At 41.9% G+C, this 17,358-nt stretch overlaps 1 protein-coding gene across 2 annotated transcripts in view; it reads left to right on the forward strand.

Annotated features, from left to right (window-relative positions):
* Positions 1-17,358, forward strand: part of HPS4 (HPS4 biogenesis of lysosomal organelles complex 3 subunit 2) — a 94,648-nt gene that overhangs the window by 8,134 nt on the left and 69,156 nt on the right. The window contains exons 3-6 of one of the 2 annotated variants that reach the window (XM_082244001.1): positions 3,504-3,645; positions 8,741-8,831; positions 11,558-11,701; positions 14,393-14,500. In XM_082244001.1, the coding sequence (XP_082100127.1) occupies positions 3,608-3,645; positions 8,741-8,831; positions 11,558-11,701; positions 14,393-14,500 (381 nt within the window). In that variant the 5' untranslated portion in view covers positions 3,504-3,607. The remainder of the gene's footprint in view (positions 1-3,503; positions 3,646-8,740; positions 8,832-11,557; positions 11,702-14,392; positions 14,501-17,358) is intronic. The other variant, XM_082244002.1, reaches the window with a different exon arrangement.

Consider the following 17,358-nt stretch of genomic DNA (forward strand, 5'->3'; position numbering starts at 1 on the left):
CCATATTGTCATCCCTGCTACATTCTTTGTTTTATTAATAAATACATACAGTATCTCACAAAAGTGAGCACACCCCTCAAATTTTTGTATCTTTTCATGTGACAACACTGAAGAAATGACACTTTGCTACAATGTAAAGTAGTGAGTGTACAGCTTGTATAACAGTGTTGCTGTCTCCTCAAAAGAACTCAACACAGCCATTAATGTATAACCCACTGGCAACAAAAGTGAGTACACCCCTAAGTGAAAATGTCCAAATTGAGCCCAACGTGTCAAAAGTTTGTGTGGCCGCCAATTTTTTCCAGCACTGCCTTAACCCTTTTAGGCATGGAGTTCACCAAAGCATCACAGGTTGCTACAGGAGTCCTCTTCCACTCCTCCATGATGACATCACGGAGCTGGTGGATGTTAGAGACCTCCACTCCTCCACCTTCTGTTTGAGGATGCCCCACAGATGCTCAACAGGATTTAGGTCTGGAGACATGCTTGTCCAGTCCATCACCTTTAACCTCAGCTTCTTTAGCAAGGTAGTGGTCATTTTGCAGGTGTGTTTGGGGTGGTAGTGGTCATTTTGCATTTTGTTTTGCCCTGTGGCCTAGAATCCAAAGGGTGGGGATCATGCTCTGCTTCAGTATGTCACAGTACACGTTGGCATTCATGGTTCCCTCAATGAACTGTAGCTTCCCAGTGGCGACAGCACTCATGCAGCCCCAGACCATGACACTCCCACCACCATGCTTGACTGTAGGGAAGAAACGCTTGTCTTTGTACTTCAGACACCATCTGAACCAAATAAGTTTATCTTGGTCTCATCAGACCACAGGACATGGTTCCAGTAATGTCCTTAGTCTGCTTGTTTTCAGCAAACTGCTTGTGGGCTTTCTTGTGTGTCATCTTTAGAAGAGGCTTCCTTCTGGGACGGCAGCCATGCAGATCAATTTGATGCAGTGTGCGGCGTATGGTCTGGGCACTGATAGGCTGACCCTCCACCCCTTCAACCTCTGCAGCAATGCTGGCAGCACTCATACGTCTATTTCCCAAAGACAACCTCTGGATAGGACGCTGAGCACGTGAACTCAATTTCTTTGGTCGACCATGGCGAGGCCTGTTCTGATTTGGACCTGCCCTGTTAAACCGCTGTATGGTCTTGGCCACCGTGCTGCAGCGCAGTTTCAGGGTCTTGGCAGTCTTCTTATAGCCTAGGCCTTCTTTATGTAGAGAAACAATTATTATTTTTCAGATCCTCAGAGAGTTCTTTGCCATGGGGTGCCATGTTGAACTTTCAGTGACCAGTATGCGAGAGTGAGAGCGAAAACCAAATTTAACACACCTTCTCCCCATTCACATCTGAGACCTTGTAACACTAACGAGTCACATGACACCGGGGAGAGAAAATGGCTAATTGGGCCCAATTTTGACATTGTCACTTAGGGTGTACTCACTTTTGTTGCCAGCAGTTTAGACATTAATGGCTGTGTGTTGAGGGACAACAAATTTACACTGTTATACAAGCTGTACACTCACTACTTTACATTGTAGCAAAGTGTCATTTATTCAGTGTTTTCACATGGAAAGATATAATAAAATATTTACAATAATATGAGGGGTGTACTCACTTTTGTGAGATACTATAATCCAGCAGAGAGACTGAGATTTTCTCCCTTGTGGCCCTAGCAGATGGGTGTGTTTGGGAGCTGTGGCTTGAGAGGCCTTGTCCCCAGAACTCCTGATAGCTGGTTAATTCATCCCACTTATACAGTTGTGCTCAAACGTTTGCTTATCCTGAAATGGTGAAATTTTGACATTATTATTAAAAATATGACTGATCATGCCAAAAAACTATTTTTTATTTATGGATAGCGGTCATATGAAGCCATTTATTATCATGTAGTTGTTTGGCTCCTTACTCATACCCATACTAAAAGGCTAGTTTTCCACATCTGTGGCTTTTTAATTTGCAATTGGTGTCTGTGTATAAATAGTCAATGAGTTTATTAGCTCTCACATGATGCATTGAGCAGGCTAGATACTGAGCCATGGGGAGCAGAAAAGAACTGTCAAAAGACACGCTTAGCAAGGTAATGGAACTTTATAAAGATGGAAAAGGATATTATAAGACATTCAAAGCCTTGAATATGCCAGTCAGTATTGTTCACTTATTAACTCAAATTCAGGGATCTCCTAATACCCAGCCAATGTCAGGTAGACCAAGAAAGATTGCAGCCACAACTGCCAGAAGAATTATTTGGGATACAAAGAAAAACCCATAGGTAACCTTAGGAGAGATTCGGGCTGCTCTGGAAAAAGACAATACTTGAACAAAAATGCGGTGCTTGGTTGAGTTGCCAGAAAGAAGCCTTTACTGCACCATTGCCACTTAAAAGCTTGGTTACAATATGCCCAACAACACCTTTACATGCTTCACAGCTTCTGGCACACTGTAATCTGGAGTGACAAGTCCAAAATAGAGCTAGGGGAGCTATGTTTGGAGAGTGGTCAGCAAGGACTATGGTGACAAGAATACCATCACCACTGTGAAGCATGGTGGTGGCTCACTGATGTTTTGGGGGTGTGTGAGCTCTAAAGCTACAGGAAATCTTGTGAAAATTGATGGCAAGATGAATACAGCATGTTATTAGCAAATACTGGCAGACAATTTGCATTCTTCTGCATGAAAGCTGCATATGGGAGGCTCTTGGATTTTCCAGCACGACCTTCACCCCAAGCACAAGGCCAAGCTGACCCTCCAGTGGTTACAGCAGAAAAAAGGCGAAGGTGTCCATCCCAGTCTCCTGAATTTAATGCCATTTTGCTAATCTAGGGAGATCTCAAACTTTCGGTTCATGCAAGACGACCAAAGACTTTGCATGACCTGGAGGCATTTTGGCTTAAGGGGGTAATACACAGTACTAAGAACTAAGGGTATGTAGACTTTTGAATAGGGGTCATTTGTTTACTTGTTGCCATGTTTTGTTTAATGATTATGCCATTCTGTTATGTCCTACAGTTACAGAATATGAATCCCATAAGTGTCGGTTCACACTACCGCGACTTGTCAGGTGACTGGTCAGCCTGATAAGTCGCTGTCCATTCTGTGCTACGGGAACCGTTCGAATAGGAGCGACTCAAGTCGCTCCGACTTAGAAAATAGTTCCTGTACTACTTCGGGGCGACATTGGAGCGACTTGCATTGACTTCCATTATGTGAAGTCCGTGCAAGTCGCGCCAAAGTCGTGGTGCACGCGACTTCACAGCCCCTGAAGTCGTGCCGCGGTATTTTGAACCGGCACTAAGAACTAAACAGAAATGTGTTTTCCTGCTCTCTCATGTTTTCTTTAAAAATGGTACATACAGTATATCACCAATTCTACAAGGGTATGTACACTTTTAAGCACAACTGTATTCACCAGATCAGTTTTTGGTGGATTTAACTTTTATTATATGTAAGCAAGCAGTTTGAAAAAGACTTTACATTGACTGTTTTACTGTGCTTGACTTTGCAGTTGAAGTGAAGGATATGCTACTGCACAATGAATGCTGCATATTTGTCACAGTGAAGTGTTTGTGGCTGTGATGGGATTGAGTCACACAACTGTCCAGTAACTTCATGGCATCTACCATTGTAGAACCAAAGCCGACATTATGGTAAGTCTATGTATTACAGAGTATTTCTTTTACTTGCAAAACCATTACCTTTTTAAACATTGTAGGCCAGGTCAGGTTTACTTTAAAAAGTTTAACCGCTTGCCCACCAGCAGCCATAGTTTTACGGCGGCAGGTCGGCTTTGTCCCGCAAAAAGACGTACCTGTACATCGATTTGCGGGACCGCTAGCGGGGGGCACACGTGCGCCCATTGGCCACAGGGGGAGCCAATCAGCGGGTCTGGCGGCCGCGATTGTCGCTGGGCACCCGCAATTGCTCCCTGTGGTGCCAAAATTATTATGTCAATTATGAACACAGGTCTCTGTGTTCATAAAGCAAGCCCATCCCCCCCAACAGTTAGAAAGCACCCCCTAGGGACACATTTAACCCTTTGATCGCCCCTGGTTTAACCTCTTCCCTGCCAGTGTCATTAGTACAGTAACAGGTTGTGTCCTGGGGCCAATCCTGTTTAACTTATTCATAAATGATCTAGAGGAGGGGATATCCAGCACAATCTCAGTATTTGCGGACGATACTAAACTAAGCATGCCAATATCTTCTATGCAGGATGTGGAAACCTTACAAGAGGATCTGAACAAAATAATGGGGTGGGCAACTACATGGCAGATGAGGTTTAATGTTGAAAAATGTAAAGTAATGCACCTGGGCATCAGTAATGCGAAAGCAAGCTACTCTCTGGGGGGGAAACCTCTGGGTGAGTCTAGGATGGAAAAAGACTTGGGGGTACTGGTAGACAACAGGCTTGGCAGTGGCATGCAATGCCAAGCCGCTGCAAGCAAAGCGAACAGAATACTGGCATGTATAAAAAAGGGGATTCACTCCAGAAATGGATTATTCTCCCTCTCTACAAGACTCTGGTCCGGCCACATCCTGGAGTATGCTGTCCAGTTCTGGGCACCGGTCCTTACTAAGGATGTGCTGGAACTGGAGAGAGTCCAGAGAAGGGCAACAAAAATAATCAGGGGAATGGAGGACATCAGCTATGAGGAAAGACTACAAGCACTGAACTTATTCTCTCTGGAGAAGAGACGATTGAGGGGGGATATGATATCAATGTACAAATACTGTGTTGGCGACCCTAGCATAAAGAACAAACTTTTCAGAGAAAGGGAATACAATAAGACACGTGGCCACCCAGGAAAACTTGAGGAAAGGCGGTTTAAGCTAAAAATATGTAAGGGGTTCTTTACTGTCAGAGCAGTGGGGATGTGGAATTCTCTTCCACAAGCAGTCGTGTCGGCAGGGAGCATTGATAGTTTCAAAAAACGATTAGATGGGCACCTTAAAGACCACAACATACAGGGGTATACAATGTACGGTTAACAGCAAACACACACACACATCATAGGTTGAACTGGATGGACTGATGTCTTTTTTCAACCTCACAAACTATGTAACTATGTAACAGTGCATATGTTTAGCACTGATTACAGTAGTAATGTCACTGCTTACCCCCAAAAGTGTCAAAAGGTCAGTTAGGTGTCCAATCTGGCTGGTGCAATGTCGCAGTCCCGCTAAAAATTGCTGATCGACGCCATTACTAGTAGAAAGAAAAAAAAAACTTTTTCTTTTCAGCCGGTCATTCTCTCAATTGTAAAAGCCATCCTAGCGTCTGATTAGCCGCCTGATTTTTTTTTTTTTTTTTTAGAGGCAGTGGGACGTCCACCCCCAGCCTCCTGCCGTCCATCAGCATCTCTCTGGGCTCTCCAGTGCAACTGGAAAGCCTGAGATCCGATCTGGTGGCGCCAGGTTACCACAATGCTGGCCAAAATTAGAATGGTCTCCGGCCAACTTTATGATCCTGGGAGCTCAGGAGCGACGTCATGACGTCACTACCGGCTCTGTCAGATGAAAACACTGACATTTTTTTTCCTGGAAAGCAGAGAGTTATGTTTTTTTTTTTTTTTTTTTTTCTGAGGTATCGCCGCGAATGTTAGAGCGACAGCAATAATTCTAGCACTAGACCTCCTCTGTAACTCTAAACTGGTCACCTGTAAAAAGTTTTAACGCATCAACTATGGAGATTAAGTACTTTAGTTTGGCGCCATTCCACGAGCATGCGTGATTTTCAAGCGTGACATTATGGGTGTCTATTTACTTGGCGTAACATCATCTTTTTATACTTTCCAAAAAAAATTGTGTTTTTTTTATATATAGTTTTTTTTTTTTTTTTTTTGAAAAATTCATTAAAGGGTATTTTTTTAAACAACCGCTGTGCAAATACCATGTGACATGAAAAATTGCCACAATCGTCTTTTTATTCTCTAGGGTCTCTGCTAAAAAAAAAAATATATATATATATATATATATAATATAAATGTTTGGGGGGTTCGGAGTAATTTTCTAGCAAAATACACAGATTTTTACACGTAGAAGAGAAATGTCAGAATTGGTCTTGGTGAGAAGTGGTTAACAATTCAAGATGAGCGGATTAGGTGACCCCTGCTCTAGAGAACTTACAATTTAGAGGGAAGAGGCAAGTTATATAAAAGGTAATAACTGTGGAGGATGAACTGTTATAGAAAGTAGAAGTTCAGTTTTTAGGTAGAGGTGGGTTAGGCTTCCCCCCATGAGATGAGTTTTCAGGGATAGCGTAGGAGACAGCTGGACAGATTTGGGTAAGGCGATCCAGAGGCAAGGCTCTGGAGAAGTCTGGATCTGAGCATGGGAGTAAGTGATGAAAGGAGCTAGAGCTTGAGGTGTTGAGAGGAGCAGAGAGGACAGTTTGGGTGATATATATTGAGATGAGGTTCGTGATGTAACTTTGGGTGGAGCTGTGGATGGTTTTGTATGTTGTTGTTAGTATTTAGAATGTTATGCCTTTGGGTAGTTGAAGCCAGTGGAGGGATAGGCAGAAAGGGTGATGGACATTGGTCATTGGTAAGGTGAATTAATAGGAATCCAGCAAAAATCCTATATATCAAAATTGTTAAGCCACAAAACAGAAAAATTTTGCAAAACATCACAACAAAAAACCTAAAAGATGTGAAAAGGGTGGCAAAGGTCAGAAAGAGAAAATCGGAGGAATAAAAAGTGAAGAGACAGTGGTGCACGGCACATGTCTCTAGGTTTCTTCAGTTAACTGCCTTTAGAGTGGATCTGCATGCTTGTGGCTAGAGTTCCCTAAACCATTTTTAAATTTAATAAGGATGATTATTAATTGGTATACATATACAATATAACTAAATCTTAAAATATAGTTTTAATTTTTTAATGAAAGCAGTGTTTTACTTTCAAATCTAAACTTTACTTTCAAATCACAAAAGCTTTCATATAAATCTAACATTTAAATTCAGTCTCAGAGTGTGTAAGAGGACTTGGGGCCACACAATAAGATTGGAGGAGAAGCGGTTTAACCTAAAACTGCGCAGGGGGTTTTTCACTGTCAGGGCGATAAGGATGTGGAACTATCTTCCACAATTGGTGGTGTCAGTGAGGATTATTGATATTTTTAAAAGACTCTTGTACAAGCATCTTAGCGAACACAATATACATGGATATGGGAAAAGTTTATTAATACTGACACACACCTACACAGGTTTAACTGGATGGACTATTGTCTTTATTCAACCTTACCAATACCTACTATGTAACTATACGTGTAAATATGTGGTTATCTCACCGCAAAGGTAAAAAATAAACCACTGTGTTCACCAAAGACCTATGCTAATCCAGGTATTACCTTGTAAAGGTAGCTGTGACATTATCACTATGCTGTACATAGTGTAACCTGTGCAGAGAGCAGGGTTCTGGGAAGGAACCAGCTCACGCCACCCAGTGCAGACTGCCTGCAGAAAATTACAGGAGGGGTTCAGCTGCAATGCCAATCACCCTGCACAATGAGAGCAGTAGTGGCTGTTCTGCAAACCAAAAGGCTCTTGTCAAGTACAGGAGCAGTTCCGTGCTGATTTACTGCACAGATCTGAAAAAAAAATACACAAAGGACACCTAGTAAGAGTACAAATGACTATTGCATTTAGAAAGTTATAGTTTAGCCTGGATTTCAGATTTAAAGAAAGGCTAAGTTCTCCTTTTAAAGAAAATATCCTATGCAGTTAAGGGTCCCCAGGAGGTAATAAAATTGTGCTGCCTTAAAAAACGTTGGATAATGTAAATGCATTAAGTGTAGGCCATTTACATCCCCCAGAAGCCTGGCTAAAAAACTCCCACCTAAGTTCAGTAATGCTGCAAGGGGAGAGAGCATATCTGTGGAAACTATTACAAGAACGCGCACTTGCTACTCTAATGCTGGGGGCATGCTTCCAACTTCTACATTATCCTAGCAGCAGGATGGGGCACAAAGCTATTCGATATTTCCAGCCTTGCTTCTATGGGGTGGGCACAAATCGCCTACAGGCATTTCAACTACATTATTCACCATTTTTAACATCTTCCCACTGACGTTATGCATATATCAGCACCAGGGCAAGTGGGATTTAACACTCTGCCACCACACAGATGTCACGCTACACGTCCTAGAAGCTCAGATTTTCTTTTCTGAGAGCACACTGACGGAGCTGTCACCAACAAATCCTGGTCACAGTTTGCAATTGGAAGCCAGTGGGGAATGCTCCTGATCATGTGACAAGCAATCACAGTGATCACGTGATTGGGAAGAGGCCTTCGAACCTGGAGCAAACTGGCAGCAAGGTGTTAAAAACTACACAGATTTTCATTACCTCCTGGGGCCCCTTGACTGCATAGGCTGTTTTGTTTATGAGGTGAAATTAGCTTTTATGACAATTTGTGCTTCCATAGATGACCCTCTTTTAGAAACTCTAATTGCTGTTTTGTCTCTGGCTGCAATATTTTTTGAGACACTGCTCTGGAATTGGCATGATAAAAAAGAGTGAATTCAAATATGATATGCATTCTTGTTCCAGATCAGTGACTAAGAAATTACTGAAATCACTGAATCGGCACAACAATCAGGCCAACAATTTCCAGGAGTGGTCAGCAGGAACAAGTCCTCCATATTCTCTCAGGGGTCCTTTACTGACCTATTGTGTGAATTGTACTTCTGAAAAATGCTTAACATAGTTTGCTGATATTTTTTTCTTTTTAATTTAATTTCAGGTTGAGTTACTTCTTTCTTTACGATGGTTCAAAAGTAAAAGGGGAAGGTGACCCCACAAGGGCTGGAATTAATTACTTTTATCCCCCTCAGGTAAGAAGTGGTACCTACAAAAGTCTATATAAACCTGCACCTGTAGAACCAGGACCAATAAAAATGGCCTGACTTCAGAGGTACGGAAGAATATGCATGTTTTCTCCTCAGTTCTGCAATGCACCACTCAATATCTGTTCTCTCCTACAGAGTGGACTTAAGCATCCCTAATTGACTTTCAGAAAGTCAGTATTAACAGTGTTAACCAGACTTTAGGATTGTTAGCTAGAAGAGAATGGCATCCCAGTTACTTGCAGCCAACTGGGAAACTGATGTCACGCATTCCAGGAGGCCTTGGGGTACTTGACGGTGCGTATGGGCTGTGAGTCATCATGGGCCAGCTGGTTCTTGCTGCCAGCCCCTAATAATGCAAAGCATGTGTGTCAATAGGGGGCCTAATACAAAAACCTTGAGGAGACAGTGGTTCACTGCTGACATCCTAAAGAAGATGGCACTGTGTGACCCGGTGTGATGTTGGGATTTGGCGGATTGCAGCAGGACAGTGCTGGATCCACTGGACATTTGAATACGTAGTTTGAGAATAATCCAGCGAACAAAGTAAGAGGGGATTAAAATAAAACACCAGGGGGTTAAGTTCCTCCTAAAGGTTTTTACTCTGATATTTTAAAGCATCTGTCTGTATTTAAAAAAAAAAGGCAGCATACCTGCAAAGAAAGCAGTGAATACTTACCTATCCTGCTGGGCACCCAGCTGAACTGTGCTGAACCATCAATCTAAGCTTGCTGACAGATTCTAGCATCTGGCACATTTCAGGTGTGTCAGATGCCTTGTCCCCTGCTGCATGCTGCTGTTCCTTGCGAATGCCCCTCTGTCACTATTAGGTCCTCCATTGGCGTAGGAGTTGGTGGATATGAGCACAGCAGGTAATGCCAGCATTGGACATTTGGAGTATTGATTGGTCAACATTCTTCAGCAGGTTTCGATCTTCCGCAGAGTTCAGCACCATCGCAGCACGATAGGTAAGTATATTGTTAATTTGAAACTGGCAGCATTTTAAAGTAGTTGCCTAATGTGACATGATGCTGCATGTTTTCACATAAGCACAAGTAAGCTCTTGCTGAATCTGGCTGCTGGGTATTACATTGAGATGGAGAGTGATTTTTCATTACAGGAGCGGTATTTTCTGGAAAGTATACACCATTGGTTCATTTTATTTTGATCCTACAGTTGCTGAATTATTTTTTTTTCTTTGATGTATTTTACATATCTGACTTTGTTAGTCCTACTCATGGTCATACTTTAGTTTTCATTTTTTCCCATTCTCTGATCACGCTGCTTGTGTAAAGGAAATCCTTCACACCAAAAGCAGCATATATTGCATACAGTACATACAATATACCTTTTAAGAGCCATTTCCAGGTGACTTACCTGTCCACTTTTTGCATTATACCGCATCGCATTATTGCAAAGCAAAAAGAATAGAGCTTTTAACATTGTGATTAATCGTCCACCAGATGGCACTCTGCTCTCATGGTGTATTGAAGATACATTAGTATTTTTTTTTTGTCATGGTCTGATCTAAGCAATGCATGCAAATGTGCTGATAAATGAAGTCCTTTGTTTTGCATGCGTTATGAGGATATTTAGTTGACCAGTAAAAGTAACAGCATGTACAGGATGTTCAGTGTTAGATCTGCTTAGTCATTGTGTAGTTTTTATTTTTTTTTTTTTTTATGTTTAAAAAAAGATGTAATATCCTATGAAAAATGCTGTTCTGAAACAGAGTGCTTCATTACAGCATTACAACATATGAAATCCATTTTTCTGAAAATAAATCATTTGTATGTATAGATTTTTTTTTTGTGGAAAAAAAAAAAAAAAAAGTCTAAGAAATAAAAGTTTTTAGACCAGCTAGGCAAAACTGCCACTGTGGTGTTAGAGAATACTCACAGCAGAGTTAAAGTGATAGAAATGTTTTGTTTTTGTTTGTTTAATAAGAAACATGTCATACTTACCTACTCTGTTGTTTTGCAAAGAGCAGCCCCGATCCTCCTTTTCTGGGGTCCCCGGCCAGCACTTCTGGCTCCTCCAGCTTTCCGAGTGCCGCCATAGCAACCTGCTTGCTATGGGGGGCACTCGTGGGGATATGATTCAAACCGCACTGTGTGCATCTATTGACACACACACAGTACGGCTCAGCACCCCCCTCCCCCTCCACACTCCCTTTCACTGGATTTGATTGACCAATGGCCCCTGCTGTCACTGATAGGCAAGAGAGCAGTACTGCTCTCAGGCGCAGTGCTGGATTGAGATCAGGCTCAGTAAGTATTGGGGGTGAGGGGGGGGGGGGGCTAGAAGGGTCTGCAGAGAATACATTAGGGTAACAAGCCTTATTGTCTTTATGACCACTTTAAAAGCCTTTTTTTTTTTCTTGCTGAGTAGAGTGGGGAATGGTTAGAGTTTTTGTCAAGTTTTTTTTTTTTTGCTGCCCCCATAATATTTTTCAGCTCCTTGTCCCAGTGATATGATAGGAAATCTACCTAGCAAAGATAGTAATTAAAGTAATTAAAGTGTGTTGGCACTTCTGACCCTAAACCCCCCTCTCTGTCTAAAATGTAAAAGTATTTTCTGTAGTACTACTTTAACATGTTTTTGTGAATTAATATATTTAGCCACTAAATACAAAATGTTGTTTTCAAACTTCTTTTCTACAGGCTTTTTTAGTATCTTCTCCTTCACGCATTCCCATCTTCTCTGATTTTTAGACATGTATTGAACAACAAGAGTTACTGTGTGGACAGATTGCTGGGGTCGTTCGCTGCATGACTGAAATTTCCAAGTCTCCTCCGAACCTTATCAGGCTGCGGAAGCTGAAATTTGCTATTCAGGTTCATGGCGAGTATTTGTGGGTGAGTGTGCTTTGTTTGCGTAGCCAATAATATTCATTTTACTTTTTTTTTTTTTTCTCTTTTTTTTTTTTTTCTGGGTGCTATCAGTTTACCATTACAATCTATTTGTTATGTTTAAAGACTAAGGCCCCGTTCACATAGGGGCGATCCGACTTCGGGGGGCGATCCAAAGAAGCTCCGGACCCTTTTTCTAAGTCGGAGTGACTTGTGTCGCTCCTATTAGAACGGGTCCGCAGCTTCCCTATGGAAGGCGACCAGGTCGCCTCACAGGTCGCCTTAGTGTGAACGGGGGCTACATAATAATATTTTACAATATTTGATGATGTAAAAAAAAAAAAATGTAGCCAAAGCTTTTGGCCATGCTTCTCTTGCGGGTCACAGGAGTACAATTACTTTGTCTTCCTGTGACCCAGAGTCAGCCTGATGAAGCAGAACTGCTCCAGGCTCGGGAAGCCTCCCTACAATTTTGTCGGGATCTGTCCTGCTGCCTGATAAACAGCTGGCTCCTCCTCTTAGCCAGCCTTTCCCATCCCCGCTCCAGGCTGGCACTCCAGTGAGAGCCGGTGACTGACACTCACTGTTCTCCATATGGAGTACTGAGCAGTCAGCAGTTATGTGGTCACTCAGTTCTCGATCTAAGGGCTGAAGTTGGACAGCTGCAGCATCACACCAATGCTGCACCATGAAATATGAATGAAAAAAAACTGAAGAGCTTGGGAGGAGTAGCTGTACCAACTATCCGATGTTAGTGAAGCAATCTCTCCTGCTGAGCTATTGTGCTCTGACAAGGGGCTGCCCCCTTGTCAGAGCACACTGGTCAGCGCTCTAAGCCATTGGCCCCTCCGACAGAAGCCACATGATAGGCCAGCTTCTGTTGGACCGGCTGCCATACACATGGGCCAAATGTCAGCCGGTTTCAGCCCATGTGTACAGCTTTTTAGAGTTGTACATACAGGTTCTCTCTTTGTCCTAATGTGGTTTAACTATAGTTTAACCACCTAAGGACCGAAAGGTTTTCCCCCATTGACCAGGTCATTTTTTGTGATACGGCACTGCCTTACTTTAACTGACAATTGCACGGTCGTGCGGCGCTGTACCCAAAAAAAATTGATGTCCTGTTTTTCCCACAAATAGAGATTTCTTTTGGTGGTAGTAATTGATCACCTCTGCGGTTTTTATTTTATGCGCTATAAACTAAAAAAAGTGACAATTCTGAAAAGAAAAAAAAAACGATTTTTTACTTTCTGCTATTTCTAAACATTCCCAATAAAAAAATTTAAAAATCAAATTTTTTTATCAGTTTTGACGAATATGTATTCTGCTACATATTTTTGGTAAAAAAAAAATCTCAATAAGTTTATATTGATTGTTTTGCACAAAAGTTATTGTGTCTACAAACTATGGGATAGATTTGTCATTTTTTATATTTATTCTTTACTAGCAATGGCAGCGATCAATGATTTTTAGCGGGATTGTGACATTACGGGAGATGTATCAGACACTTAACTGACACTTTTGGGGGGATCAGTGACATGACTACAGTAATCGGTGCTAAACGTATGCACTGTTACTGTACTAATGACACTGGCAGGGAAGAGGTTAACACCAGGGGCGATAAAAAGGTTAAATGTTTGCCTAGGGGATGCTTTCGAATTTTGTGGGGATGTAATCTCTGGATGAACCCAGAGACCGGTCTTCCTAAATAGGAGAAACACAGGATCCCTGTGTTCATCACTGACAGAACAGCGGTCTGCAGTGTTTACATAGTTCTGTCTCCATGGGGAGAGATCGTGGGTGCCTGGCGGACATCACGTCCACTGGACCTGCTGATTGGCCCCCCTCTAGCAATTCGCCACTAACTGCTACATGAAGCAACGTACAGGTACGTCGCTTCGCGTAACAGAGCCAACCTGCCGCCGTATAACTGCGGTGGCTGGTTGGCAAGTGGTTAAATGAGCAACAGAAAGTGAAGCATAGTGTGTGTGTGTATGTATGTGTGTGTGTATATATATATATCTACATTCCCTATCATAGTGGGTCCCCCACAGCACTCTTATACACAACATACTATATTGGTTGGCTGCAGTGCACTTCAATACTTCACCAGAAGGTGGCACAAAATAAAATGTAATTGTATGACTCATTATTACTAGTGCACAGAGGGATATGAAACAGAGGAGATTTTCCATTTTACTGGAAATCTCTTTGGAAAGAATTTTACTTCCTATTAGTTTTTTTTATCCAGGGCACACAAACACAGAGGAGTAAAATTATAATTATTCACACCACTTAGGTCAGCTGTGGTGTGTTAAACATACGCACGGGCGCCAAGGCAACCCATTTCTTAGAATGGCCTACCTAACGTACCACACTTTTGCCTTTTCAGCAGCAGATTGCAATGGTAGTGCATTACTGCTTGTTTGGGTGCCATTCAAACTTAATGGCACCACATCAAACCAATATGTATTAGCGTAGGGTCTGATGAATGGGCCTTTAGGGAGTAGTGTTGGAATGTGACATAACTATACAAATTGGAGAAATTACTTGGAAGGTAGTTCCTGTTTTTAGATTGTACAAGCAGTTTAATAATGATTACATCACAGTGTACATTATTCCTGTTTATTGTGGTACAGATTTTCTAGATTTGATCACTGCACCAGCTCTGCCTCATTGTTTACTTTCTTGTTAAAGGCACTTGGATGCTCGGTGGATGTTGCTGACGTCAGCTGCAAGTGTTTTCTGGACGATCTTGTTGGGCTCTTCCGGTTTTATAATGGACCCTTATGGCATGCTTATCGGGTAGGTATACTTCTGCTAGAGAGCAGCTAATTGACAGTTTTTCTTTGCCGCTAGGTTATATTCCCATCTCTTTGTTGTGGGTGGGGTGCTTTGAATAAATCCTGCACAAGTTACAGAGGGATCAATGGTAACAAGCGTAAAATAAGCCTAAAAATGCACATGATGCGTTCTTTATCAGATACTGTACTTGTGTATGTTGATTTATCTGTTGGGTACATTTTCTTCAGAAAAATTAACCTTCACGTGGTATTGAGTGAGCAGCTAAACTGACTCAACATAACGCTGTACTTTTTCTTTGTAATACAGTTCAGTGGCTGTGATATAATAATCCATTGCACTTCTGCAAGCAAATTATTTCAATAGCAGTATAAATCCTTCTTTTTTTTTTTTTTTTTTTTTTTGTGGAGAAAATTACAAGGTTTTTGTATCTGACAGCTATATTAAAAATGCTCTTGACGAATACATTGCGGGGACCATGTAATTTGTTTCCCTAGATTGTTTATAGATTGTACTGAATATTCATGACACTTATTGAGGCAAAGTGTTAGCAGTCCTTAGCAAACCTGTTTTGGAATGGTAGTACCTAGTTTGCCAGCAGGATAAGCTAACTGATATACAAATTATGCCACCACTTTTAAGCTGGGTACTTACAGGTTGAAATTTGGTTGGGTCAGCAGGAATCGTATGAATTTTGATCTGTGTTTAGCCCTCTTTGCTCAAAAGAAATAAGTTGCCACCAGCATTCGATCAATGAACCACAGCGCTAAATAGTGTATTCTGATTTGGGGGGGAAGAGAGGAGTTAAACGTGATTCTAAAAAAAAAAAAACATATCCTACACACCTGCTCTGTATAATTGCACAGAGCTGCCCCGATCCTCCTCCTCTTTTCGGGTCCCCCGCCAGCGGTCCAGGCTCCTCCCCCCCCTCCTGAGTGCCCCCAAGAGCAAGCCTCCTGCTATGGGTGCACTTGAGCAGGCTAGTTCCTGAGCTGCTCTCCCATGAATGGACACACAGATTGACAGCAGCAGGAGCCACCAGGAGAGTTACTGTTCTTATGCACATTACTGGAACGAGATGGGGCTCAGGTAAGTAAAAGGGGGGGCTGGGGGGGGGAGCTGCACCCGGAAGGTTTTTTACCTTAATGTATGGAATGCTTTAAGATAAAAAAAAAAAAACCTTCTGCCTTTAGAACCACTGTGAGGTGACTATGCCCTATACAATCTGAACAATCTACTTAGAATCTACAATCCACTAAAGTGCACCCTGAAAGTATTCCCAGCACTTCACTTTTTCCACATTTTGTTATGTTACAGCCTTATTCTAAAATTGATTTAATTCATTCTTTTCTTCAAAATTCTACAAACAATACCCAATAATTACAATGTGAAAGAAGTTTGTTTATAATCTTTGCAAATTTATATAAAAAAAAAAATGACATTTGCATAAGTATGGACAGTCTTTGCGCAATACTTTTTTGAAACACGTTTGGCACCAATTACAGCCTCAAGTATTTTTGAGTATGCTGCTACAAGCTTTGCGTGCCTATTTTTGGGCAGTTTCTCCCACTTTTCCTTGCAGGACCTCTCAAGCTCCATCAGGTTGGATGGGGAGTGTCTGTGCACAGCCATTTTCAGATCTCTCCAGAGATGTTCAAACGGGTTCAAGTCTGGTCTCTGGCTGGGCAACTCAAGAAACTTCATAGAGTTTCCCCGTAGCCACTCTTTTGTTCTCTCATTCTTAGGGTTGTTGTCCTGTTTGAGGATGAACCTTTGCCCCAGTCTGAGGTCCAGAGCGCTCCAGCAGGTTTTCATCAAGGATGTCTCTGTACATTGCTGCATTAATTTCTCTCTTGATCCTGATTAGTCTCCCAGATCCTGCCACTGAAAAACATCCCACAGCAGGATACTGCCTTCACTTTACTTCACTGTAGGGACTGTCTGGGCAATCTACCATACGGGCCTGATTAGTGGAGTGCCGCTGAGATGGTTGTTCTTCTGGAAGTTTCTCCTCTCTCCATAGAGAATTGCTGGAGCTCTGTCAAAGTGACCATCGGGTTCTTGGTCACTTCCCTGTCTAAAGGCTGTTCTCCCCCGATCACTCAGTTTGGCTTTGTGGCCCACTCTAGAAACAGTCCTGGTGGTTCCAAACTCAATCCGTTTACGGATTATGGAGGCCACTGTGCTCATTAGGACCTTCAATGCTGCAGAAGCTTTTCTGTACCCTTCCCCAGATCTGTACCTGTCTCCGAAGTCTACAGACAATTCCTTGGGCTTCATGGCTTGGTTTGAGTTCTTACATGCACTGTTAACTGTAACCTTATATAGATGGGTGTGTGCCTATCCAAATCATGTCCAATCAACTGAATATACCACAGGTGGACTCCAATTAAGTTGTAGAAACATCTCAAGGATGATTAGTAGAATCAGCATGCACCTGAGCTCAATTTTGAGTGTTCTGGCAAAAGCTGGGAATACTTGCGTACATTTTCGTTTTTTATTTTTAATAAATTTGCAAAGATTTCAAACTTCTTTCATGTTGTCTTCATGGGGTATTGTTTGTAGAATTTAGAGGAAAATAATTGAATCTATTTTGGAATAAGGCTGTAACATAATAAAATGTGAAAAAGTAAAGCGCTGTGAATACTGTATGGATGCACTGTATGTTGTTCAAGGGCCTGCCTGATTTTATACAAGTTCAATTGGTTGTTTAAGTGTGTCCTCCTATTATATCGTTTTGGTAAATCTAAAAGAGATTGTACAGAGTCTGTACAATCAGATTGTATAGTGTATGACCAGTTTTAGCAGTATTCTGTAGTTGCAATCTGTTAATTGAAGCTTTTTTTTAACACTCTTTAGTT

The sequence above is a fragment of the Pelophylax lessonae genome, assembly GCF_965119305.1.
Source record: "Pelophylax lessonae genome assembly, chromosome: 1".
In the NCBI taxonomy this organism is placed as follows: Eukaryota; Metazoa; Chordata; class Amphibia; order Anura; family Ranidae; genus Pelophylax; species Pelophylax lessonae.